Below are 12169 nucleotides of genomic sequence, written 5' to 3' on the forward strand. Positions count from 1 at the left end.
CTGAGGTGCAGACCTACACACCGTCATCAAGCCCTGCTAAGGCAGTGTCCTACATATAAAAAATAAAGGAAGATGAGCACAGATGTTAGCCCAGGGACAATCTTCCTCAGCAAAAAAGAGGGAGATTAGCCACACATGATAGCTCAGGGCTAGTCTTCCTCATCAAAAGAAAAAGAAAAATCAAGGATCTAGGGAGAGCAGGGCTTATCTATATAAAGTTATTCTTCTAGTCTTGCAAAAGAGCTAGGATGAATCATGAGCTGACAAACTCCACCTCTTCATTATTTGTCTTAGTTATAACAGCATCTAACTTATAACTGGTCTCAATCCAAAATATTTCTGAAGTGTCCTGAAAATAGAAAAGTCATAATAATAATAGGAATAAACCTTTAAATCTACAAAACTATTATAGCCCCAATTATTTCATCAGATCTAGTTAGCGCAATGGTACAACTTGTATTTCTAAGTTTTGGGTTTCATTATATAATAAATGAAACTAGTGATCTCAAAAGGAATCACAAGAGGCTGGCCCTGTGGCGTAGTGGTTAAGGTTGGCACACTCCACTTCAGAAGCCTGGGTTTGCGGGTTCAGATCCCAGGCATAGACCTACACCACTTATCAGCCATGCTGTGGCAGTGACCCATACACAAAATAGAGGAAGACTGGTACAGATGTTACTCAGGGCTAATCTTCCTCAAGCAAAAAAAGAGGGAGATTGGGGGACCAGCCCAGTGGTGCAGCAGTTAAGTGTGCACGTTCCACTTCGGTGGCCTGGGGTTGGCTGGTTTGGATCCCGGGTGTGGACATGGCACCGCTTGGCAAGCCATGCTGTGGCAGCATCCCACATATAAAGTAGAGGAAGATGGGCACAGATGTTAACTCAGGGCCAGTCTTCCTTAGCAAAAAGAGGAGGATTGGCAGTGGATGTTAGCTCAGGGCTAATCTTCCTCTAAAATATAAAAATGTTAAAAAATTAAAAATTAAAAAAATAATAAAAAGAGAGGAAGATTGGCAACAGATGTTAGCTCAGGGAGACTCTTTCTCAGTGAAAAAAAGGAACCACTAAAAACTCAGTCTTGTCTAATCAATGAAGAAACTGTTAGAATTGATTGTAATTTACTTACCAACAATATCGATTTTATACAAAACCAATAGAAATTAGCATACACTAGTTAACTCTCTATTATCTTGTGTAAAGTGTTTGTACACAATGCACTTTAAAATATGGTGTGCTGGGGTACAGAGGTAAGTGGAAGAACATTTTACGTTGAAGTAGGAAATGGGAACTATTTTTTTACACATTTTGTCCTAATTCTTTTTTGACTTTTCTATTAAAACTGTATTTGAAATTTTATACAAGTCTGCATTTGTGTGTGTACACACATAAATAAACATATAAATACACACATATACATGTGTGTGCATATATAGGTTATTTTTTAATACCTAATGAGAACTCTCTCCTATCCCATAGTCTAATACATTAAAATTTTGCCCAGTCTACAGGATACAAATAAACTGACCCTGAGTTTGATGTCCAAAGATAAAAAATAAATAAATAAATAAAAGAGAAAGAACCAAAGAAAACAGGTGCTTTAACTTTAAAGCTAGAAGTAAAATAATAAGGTTTATTTAAATGTTCAAATACTGGATTTGATATCTGGTGTACTGATAATTACTTACAGCACATTGGAATAAAAATTAAAACCTATTTGAGCAAGCTTACCAAGAGTAACAGGATTTGCACACAGTACGAAGATGTCGTCCACCCAGAGGTGAAACGGCAGTGAAATTAATGAAGCTTAAACTTCAAGGCCCTTTATTTTCTTAGGTCGTTTTCAAGACACAGGGAGGGGCCCTGGCAATGTGCTCACATGCTTGTATTTTTTGTAAAATTTGCAAAAGTAAGTTATCAGTTAATTCCACTATTTCTTTATCCTCTTACTTATCCTCTCTCATGCTTGGGTTGTGTGGCATGAGAGTAGCTGTGGACATGTTGGGGATCAAACTAGGAAGAAGCTGAGTGGGCATATATTTAATTTAGGTTTAGTTGGTTATATTTACATTTTTTTTCCATTACTTCCAAGTGAACTTAAAATTTGTTAGCAATTCCTAAGTAGGAATAACATCCAGGAATATTCGTGCACTCACTGGACAGACTCGAATAAAGGTGCAGGCAGAGGCTGCACCGCCATATGGACATCCTCCAGAGCCTGGCCCCAGAAAGATGTGGATAGTAGAGGAGAAGTGGGGTTTGAAATGTGTACAGCTAGACTACAAAGAATTATTCAAAAATTCACGTGCAAATTACAAATGGAGAATTTGATTCTCATCATTTCCTATACAAAATTGCAGGGAGACCTCTCCTTTTAAAAATATACTCGATAATGCATGGGGCTGGCCAGGTGGCACAATGGTTAAGTTCGCATGTTCTGCTTCGGAGGGTTTAGATCCCAGGCACAGACCTACATGCTGCTCAACAAGCCATGCTGTGGCGGCATCCCATATACAAAAGCAGAGGAAGGCGGGCACGGATGTTAGCTCAGGGCCAATCTTCCTCACACACACACACACAAATATATATATATATACTCAATAATCAGCATACGCAAATAGAAAAACATCACTTAGCTTTTCTATAGTAATGAAAAATTTAGATCAATATTCTTAGAGAAGAGAGTAAACAAACTTTCTCTTCTCACTTTAGAAAATATAAAAAGATTATAGTCAAATAAAGAAGCAATCAAAGAGTATGAAGCCAAAATACGGAGAACAAATATTATAGAGTTGTCAGGCAGTTAAAATATATTGTTATATTTTTAGATTTTGAATTGTGGTATTGTCAGACTGTCAAACTTTGAAATGTGTTTGAAATGGTTTTTTGCTCCTTATTAAAAGATGTTCATCTTCTCGCATTTGTAACTTTGTTACTTTCTTCTTAAAAGTGGATCCCACAATTGTATAAGCTTGAGGCCCCACCACATATGAATGTGCCCCCAATCACACACATGGAAGGGGTTTATAGTGTGTTTTGCTAAAGAACATATTTTAAAATAACTTGTAAAATACAGCATGTTGAAAAGAAACTTGTATATAAAAGAAAAGGAGCTAAGGCACTTTTCTACCTAAGTGGTTTCTCTTTTAATTAATTTTGATTTTATTCTTGCTTTTATCAGCATTTTGGCCTCTATTTCTTCGATACGTGGTGGTTTAATGATGGCCAAGAAAGAAGAGCAGAAAAGGGATCCATCTGGGGACACAACAAGATATTTTTTTTAACCACTTCACTCTGTCTCTTCAAAGAGTACTGACAATGGCTAATAATTTTATCCCTTTCATATATTACAGGATAATAAAAACTGTAATGTTAAAGAGGGAAGAAATAAAATGTAAAAGTTAATAGCTAATTCATTCTCCATGCTAGTTCAGTCCTTGGCCTTTTCTGAATGGAGACTGCCAATAGCAACAAATTATGTGATGATTTTGTGATGTGGACTATTCTCTTGGGACTAAGGACAAATGGCCAAACTTGAAGACCTGCCTCTTAAACTACAGATCCAAAGATCATAGGTCAGATCTTTATTCACTACATAATCTTCTTGAAAGGATAAATCTGCCACACGTCCAGAGGAAAGATGAGTACCGAACAACAGTATTTAAAAAACCAGGCAGATAATTGCCACTTCCTAGAATATTGTGGGGGCAAATATAATAAAAGTGTTTTGAGCCATTCACAGGAAGGCATCATACAAATCCACGTTATGCTCTGGCTTGCTTCACTCTTTTATATATAGTTCCTCATTTTGCTCTGTCTTTGTACATGAACTCACTCAGAGTCAACGTTTCTTATAAGTACCAAACCATTTCAGAGAAAGGGTGAAAACAGAGTTCCATGAATTGAGGGTAACTCAAGGAGCAGTAAATAATCAGAATGCTGGTGTTTTCAAGAAGGATAACTGGATAGTCACAAACCTAGCATAAAGTTCCTTCTAAGTGGAGTTGCGTATTTAGGTGAATCAGATGGAGACCACAGATGTAGACCACTAATAGATTTTCACTGTAGCTGTGTTGCACTGAGGATGCCCCAACATCATAGAGTTTTTGTAAACTAGTTATGTAACTTTGAGCACGTTGCTTTATCTTCCAAACCTGGTTTCTGCAATCTGTTAACAGAAAGGGCTGGAAAAATCAGCTCTAAAGATCCCAGGCTGCTCTAGCACATTCCAATGAGGGGCCCTCTGTTAATATGAGTTCCTATTGTGAAATTTTTCTCCATGAAAACATTCATACAAACTACTGGGAAGTTGGCGCAAACAAATATAAGATCTTTCACGTAAAACTTATGAATCTACCCGCCACTCTGTGCTTCCATAATTCTCAGTTTTATGGCCAGACCTCTTCAACTGCTATACAGAAGTTTGCCATAACTAGGGGGCAGATAATGTAAGAATTAAGAATTTGTTATTGAAAATGTTGTGTCATACAGGAAAAAAATGAGGTATTTAGAGTGATTTGGTTAATTAGTGATATTAAATAGCAGTAATCTTAAGCAAAATGACAAAATTGACAAGTTTCTCTTGCACGTCCTCTTGATTTTCTTTTCAGTGCCTTAAATACTCACTTTTCTCCCCATATTCCGTGGAGTCATTATGTCCCTTTGCATTCCGGGATCCCTTCCTTACCAACCTTATGCCCATTTGAGTCTTCATCCTTCAGGCATTGCCTTGGGGCTCTGGACATACTTTCTTCCCTCCTATTCACAGCTGTTAATTTCCACCAAGCTATACTAATAAGAACAGATTAACAGCTGTCTCCTTCTAAAAGTATTTTAATAGGGGAAAAAGAATACATCTTTAACAGTAAAATAATGGCAAAATCAAAGTATTAGTAGAAAGTATGTGAGATGTTGCCCCTTTTTGGGGGGTGGGGGGCAATAGGGAAGCTTCTGAATTTCCGAATAGGACAAGCCACAAGAAGTCACCTACCCCATATATATAAAGAGACTCTTAATATGAATTTTTCCAGGATATAAAGTCAGACTGCATCGGGATGTTCATATTGAGGAGCAAAGGAAGATAAGACTGCATAGGCAGGATGGAGTCAGGTTATGGAGAGTTCTGAATGATTATGCTGAAAACTTTGGATGTTATCCTATTGACAACAGAGAATCTTCAGATGTTTATACACTAAAAAAAGACATGAAATAAAAAATGCTATTTTAGAAAAATTTATTGGATGGGGGTAAATATACTGGATCAAAGGACAATTGATTGAACAAAGAAAATCATTTTAGAGATTATTACCATTGCTCAGGGTTCAGGGACGGACATAGTGGAATTGATTTGAAAGACACTTGGAAGGATGAACTGAAAGAGGTTGGTGATTTTACACAAAAAATGAAAAAAAGCCAAAGATTTAAAAAATTTGGACGACTAGGAGTAGTTTAGAATCAGTATTTTCCTCCTGTATACAAATGTGATTTGATACGATTTTGAAAGAAAAAGTAGCTGAAATCATTTGTTTCTCTCAAAAAATACAGAAATTAAAAATAAAGTTTTATTAATATTAATGAGAATATGGGTTTTTAAAAAAATCATAAATAACTGAAAATCATTATCTCAGTGTCCATGTGAAAATTTTCACTACTCACTAAAGAAAAACATTGAAAACCTATTATATAAATGATGACATGAATATTATTTCTATAAAATAGATGTACAAATTTTAATTAAATTTATAAATTTTTATTTTCATTTTAACTTGAATATGTATAAACTACTAAAAGCCATTACTAAAACAAAATATACATAGTTATAAAATACGAGTTACGGATATATGTTGTATTTATCTTTTTATTAGCATATTAAAATAAAAAGCAGGGTAATATTTTCACTAATCCGGAAACTGTCAATAACCTATATTTCTAAACGTTGACTTTTTATGATTTTACAATTTTACAATTTTATCTGTAAGTCTGCTGATCTCCAGGAGGATCCTTAAAAATTCTGGCTACATTTTAGAGGCAGTATCCTTTAATGAATCCAACAATAGGCCTTTGCATAAATCTACCAGTAGGTGGAGTAGATACCATAATTTATTATCCAAGAACAAGGACAAGGGAATGAAAGTCAGTTTATTCGGAATAAAACAAATCTGCAAATGAGATTTTCTTCAAAGGAAATATGTCCTATATGTGTTAGATTTAGTTTGACTGGTTACTGAATCAAAATAAATAACTTTATTAAATAATCAATCTTTGCAGGAAGATAAATTAAATTTACAAATGGAGGCAGTGTTTGCATTTTACTTATTCAAATCAACTAAAATTAGCTTTCTTTTCATAAAACTTTTACAGGGACAAAGATTTTTTTGATGTGTGCATTTAATAAGGGCGCTAAAGCAAATCCTGTTTTACAGGTGATCAGGTGCATAACAAATAGTATTTTCTGGGAAATATAATTGACTAATCCTATTATGTCTGTAGCAACAAATTAACCTTATTACTACTAGTAAATGGTGATTGATTATTTATGCAAATAAGTTACCATGTTCAGCTTTGTGATTGAAATAAACATATACAAAAGGTGCTTTAATATGACTTGAACTTTTTAATTAATAAAACCCTGAGGGGTCTATTAATTCATTCATTGCAATATTAGTTATTTACTTGTGTAATTCCTATTAGCGCTAACATATTTACTTGCATAAAGATGAGATAATTAATATCAGTAAAAATTAGTAATAGATTTTAGCACTATTTTAAGATACACATTAGATTTGTTCTAAAAATGGGCTTAAAACTGACTTTAAAACTATGTTATCAGTATGAGTATGTCAGTATATCAGCATAACTGTCCTACAATTATTAACATATTAACACATGATCTGATTTATTATCTATATGTGAATTCACAAACACAATTTAGGCTTATGAAATTCTTCACTTTTTCAGAAGCATTATTTGAATTAATGCGTTATTTCTACTCATTTAAGTTAAGCTATATTAGAAATATGAAAATTAGTGTTCTAGAGACTGTATTAATATCATTCCTAAATTAATGAAATCACCAATAAAGCAGTGTTTCTCTCCTTGCTAAAAGTGTTATTAGAATTATCCCATTTAAGCAGGTCAACAAAACTGTTCCTATCCTGATATACTTGTTATAAAAATCATTTATACTTGAATATTTATTCAGTAAATTTTCAAATATCTGCACAAATTGAGAGTTAAAACTCACCCAAGACTTTCAAAATACTCAATTCACATTTGGCTTTTATTTTGTACTTAAATGTGTATTTAGTATAGTTTGAAATCAAAACTCTTAAAGCAAGCAATGAAATTAATCTGTAAACATCTGAGTCAGAAACATTTTTTAATTTGCAGCTTAATTTCTCCCCACTAGCCAAGTCATGCTGAGAAAATCAGTAATAATACTCAAACTGAAATATGTATCTTTCATTCTCTGCGTCTTCCTTAGGTTAAGGAAAGTATTTAAAGTTTTTTATTAAAATAAAATAGTAAATGGAATTAGTAAAATCATAAATATAAATGGTGGCTAATTTCAGTGAGACTACCTGTGTCAGGTGTAAGGGGGAGTGGCCAAATTCCTTTCACTAAAGAAATTTGTTTACCATCAGTCTGAAATTAGACTGAATGCTCCTCGTGGTTAAGGGTCATATAGCACACACTTCTATGTCCTAATTCCAGTAGAGTATCAGAGGTTGTAGGTACTCAAAAGCGTGTCCTTTAGAGAAATTAACTGTGCATTTTAAAGTTAAGATCTATGTTTACTCTATTAAACCTTAGAGCTGTTTGTCTCTGTTTAGGTAAGGATAAATTATTGTATATTTTTGTTTAGGTGAAGATGCTTTACAATTGTGACTTATAATAATAGTTTTAAAATTTAACCATTTTTATATCATGATGAAAAATGCTGATCTAAAGCTAAGTAAAACAAATCTGGCATATATAAGGAATGAGACACTGGAAATTTCCAGTACTATCCTCTCAGTGCAACTAATCCCCTGCCCACAGTAACCAGATGAGACTAGAATGATATCAATATTCTATTTTATTACCAAAAACAAAAAGAAAGTTTGCCTTGGGAACTAGAGCGTCTCCATAGGTTCAAAGGGCTGTCCTGTTGTCTCTAGTTACTTGTGATGAAATATTAAGATCACCATGACAATATATATCAACTTGCGAGGTCCAAAGGAAAATCCCTGATGTTTTTATAATATTCCTCTCTAAGGGAGGTGATTTGAGAACATCATTTCCTCTCTATTTGCCCTCAGGTCTATGAAGCCAGGTGTAAAACGGGGGTGGGGGAGGAGACAGCATTATAACGATTTCTGACTAATTTCCATTAATCACTAAAGGAAAGCAAAGAAAGGAAATGAGAAAATGAATGTTTCCAACAGCTAAGACAAATAGAAGAAAATGAAAGTGTAGAATCTTAGTTTATCCTTGACAGGTTAAATCTTAATAATATGATTGTTATCAATTACTCCATGCTCTCTAAGGGCCTGGCAGTATTTTAAATATATTACATTTAATCCTCGTAATGTTCTTTCAAGGTGCACAGTGAAACAGGCTCAGGCAATTCCAGGTAATCTCCTAACATCTTACCCTAAGTGGGGGAGCTTGGATGTCAACTTAGCTCTGTCTGATGACAATGCCCATACTCTTTGTACGGTAATACAGCACCTCAAAAAATAATCATTTTATTGGATGCCAGGGATTTCTGGAGACAAAGGATCATTAAACTAAAGTTTATATGTCCATATATAAACAAGAAGAAAAATGGGCCAAAGCATTGACAGCTTGTATTTGTTAACACAAACATAACTAAAACACAATGGAAATATTATTTGAAAATTCATGAAAGTCCGTGAGTCAAGTCACGTGATCAAGTTTGTGAAATAATTTCTTAAACCAGGTGCTTAATTTTAAAACTGAAATGAAATCAAAATAGTTAAAGAAATAAAGCTTATAAAGTATCTACCATACTCTCTGGCATATAGTAAAAACTCTGCATATTTGCTACTATGTTATTTTTATTAGTAAAACAACTATGTCTTTATGGACTTTCTAAATTATTTCACTACATACTCAATATCTAAATAACCACGGATAAAGCAGAATTAATAAATGTTTCAGTTAAATCTGATTTCACCATTTTAAAACTTGCTTTCTCTAATACACTACTTATCATAAATATAAACAGCACAATTAGACCTTAGATTAAGAAAGATTCGAAGTATAAAGAGGGTTCAGAGTTATCAGAATAAACAATTGTACCCAAGAATTATTATCAAGTTTAAAGAATTAAAGAATATATTTATAGCCCCCTTAGTTTCATAAAAATTCAAATTACTAATAACTAAAGTTAAAAGAATTGCTGAAAAGAATTATTGATTTGTAATTCTATTTTTTAAAAAATGTAGCCCACCAATCATACAGCTGAAATTTTTACATTGTTATGGATTTCATAATAAGAAATGAAAATCCTTTGACTTTCTATTTTTAAAATTATCTTTAAATTATTGCCTAAGTAGACCCCGGTTTGAGTAAGAGATCTCTGACTGCCAGCTTTGCGTCTGTAAAGCAGTCGCATAATTATCTCTGAATTTCAGTTTCCTGACCTGATAAATGAAGATAAATCAGCTATCCAAATCCAAGTAAATATTAAGAGAGTCATCACTGTGGAAAAGTATTGTCATCAAGACTAACAAATAGAGGCTAGGGGTGCAGAGGTCTCTGTTCCAAAGGCACATGGCCAGTCCAGTACTTCACATGTTTCTGAACTTGGCTGCCTCTAAGGATGACATTCAGTGTCAGATGTCACCCTCCACCACTGAGCCTTGGCTTGCTCATGTCTGAGACATCTGACAACGTGACTCTGGCTAGAACTATGAGACTAGACTTGAAAGTCTATGAGAAAGAATCAAAACCCAGAAATTGCTAGTTTCCTGCCTAATGCTCAAGTAACAAAACTCATCTCAACTCCCAAATTCATGCTTTTTTTTAACTGTATTTCTTTGTGAGCAGAATATTCAACACGTGATGTATTTTTTCTTAGCAATCATGGCAAGATCGGAGGCACTGAAATTTTACTGTATAAGAAAACAAATTTCTAAAGTATTCCAAAGTCCACATTTGTATCTCTAAATGAAGATGTAATTGCTGAGGAAGTTTTGTTAAAAGCTTTACCTGAAAACTGGCATTAAAATTTAGAAAGGGTGCGGGAATGGTTTTAATCTCAACGTTAGCTCAGTGAAAAGAGAAAGCAGGAAAGAGCTGGGTTTAATAACCTCTTAGTTCTTGATCAATTCGCAACACAACAATAAGCCACTCAGAATGGGCTTTGAAAGCGAGGTGATGCCCTTCGTGTTGTGTTATCACAGTGGCAGATCACACTGCGGACGTGGACCTTTCTGCCAGTGTCGCAGAGGCTGCCTCTATGAAGCTGCTGTCACAGGCGAGTTTGGTGCCTGCGCGCACCTGCACAGAAGCACGAAATTGAACTCGAAGTAGTGTCTTTGTGATATCTTTTCAACAAGTCATGTCCCATTCAGCCTGCTAGTTTATCTCTGTCAGGCGAGGGGCCCCAGTGGCTTACGGGAGCTGTCAGGCACAGGTAGACCAACCTGCTTTGTGCTGAGGAGGTAATGCATCTTTCGGGCTTGGTAATCTCTTTTCTTCTCTTCCCTTTCCAGGGCGGCCTTCTTCTCTTCTCTCTCTTTCATCTCTGCAAACTCCTCCAGCGCATCCCTGTATCAGAACAACCCGCAATTATTTCTGATACTGAAAATCTGCTTGCATTTTAATTCTTTCATTGATAATCAAGTAAGTTTCTTAGGGGCAGCCATCACCCACAACCGTCAGAATCCGCACATTCTAGGGGAATCTTTGCAATCTTTAAAAAACATGTGAGTGATTTCTCAGTGGTTAAACTTTTAAAATCAAATATCTACATATTATAATTAATTCAATAGCTGAGGAAATGTATCAATGCAAAGTAAGTAAATTATTGTATGATCATTTTCTTTGGTTGAAGATTAACTATTTTAGACATACTTAAATATCCCAAGGAAACATCCAAGTTAGTGATTTCCTTTAAATTTTGATTTTGTATTTACAAATCTCTAATCATTTATTTTGTATACTAACTAATGGGCTAATTTAAAAAGTGTGACACGCTTTTATACATACACTTAATTTATTGTAAGTTTACTTCAGTTAACAGTTCAAATAGTATCAACATGATTACATACATTATTTTGCACTTGAAAGGTTGACATTTTGTCCAATTATATATATATATAATACGAATAAAAGCTAAATTAGGTGAATAAGTTCACAGCTTTCTAAGTATAATAAATTCCATTAAAATGAAACTTTTTCATCATTTCTATGTGTGTATCTGAGAATTTTAAACAAAAAATAAGTTTTTAAAATGTGCTATGTGAAAAGCAGCTGCTAAATATGGAAAACAAACCCAAACAGGGAAAAATAAATCCTTTATTTTCAAAGAACAAATTTAACAATTCATGTTAAAATAATCTTTTGAAATTATTCTTTATTCTTTTAAAATAGATATGTAATTTAGTGTCTAGTTCTACAAGTAGAATTTTAAGTAAATCATCTAAGCATTTATGTCAAAGATATTAGGGGAAAGTAGGGGAGAATTCCCGAAATAAAAAAAGATTCTCATTTCTACTTCAATGTCCAGAAATATTTTTGTTGCGATTTTCTGTTCAAAGCTACTAATACAATACTTCATACAAGGTTACTTATGAAACACACTGACGTTTAAAAATCACCATGCTATGCTATTGCAACAGAGCAATTTTTTTCAACATAAGATTAAATTGCAAAATAAATGAATTACTTGGAGTGGCACGGCCCTCATTTTGCCACCCTTCTCTTGAAAATTGCTTATTAATATGAAAAAAGGAGTCAGAAAATAGCCTGTTTTACTTTATGCATAGTATTTTGGGGCTTCTGCGCCCACAGCGCTGGGCTAGCTGCACATTTAGATTGTGTTGGCAAGCTGGTACAATGACCTCTCTGACCTGCATCTCAAGGCTATTATTAATCGCTAAGTAACCTGGTAAAGCCAAACAAATTTGTTTCCATTGAAAGGATCTCTATCTGTGTCTGAG

The 12169-nt window shown here is 34.2% G+C and overlaps 1 protein-coding gene across 3 annotated transcripts in view; it reads right to left on the reverse strand.

The window, feature by feature from the left end:
- The window catches only part of SPATA17 (spermatogenesis associated 17), a 196395-nt gene that overhangs the window by 95801 nt on the left and 88425 nt on the right, over positions 1-12169 (reverse strand). For all 3 annotated transcript variants that reach the window (XR_006891207.1, XM_046679665.1, XM_046679664.1), the window contains one exon: positions 10652-10775. Coding sequence is in view for 2 of the 3 variants with exons in the window: in XM_046679665.1 (XP_046535621.1) it covers positions 10652-10775 (124 nt within the window). In the remaining variant the exon portion in view is untranslated. The remainder of the gene's footprint in view (positions 1-10651; positions 10776-12169) is intronic.

This window comes from Equus quagga, chromosome 12 (genome assembly GCF_021613505.1).
Source record: "Equus quagga isolate Etosha38 chromosome 12, UCLA_HA_Equagga_1.0, whole genome shotgun sequence".
NCBI lineage: Eukaryota > Metazoa > Chordata > Mammalia > Perissodactyla > Equidae > Equus > Equus quagga.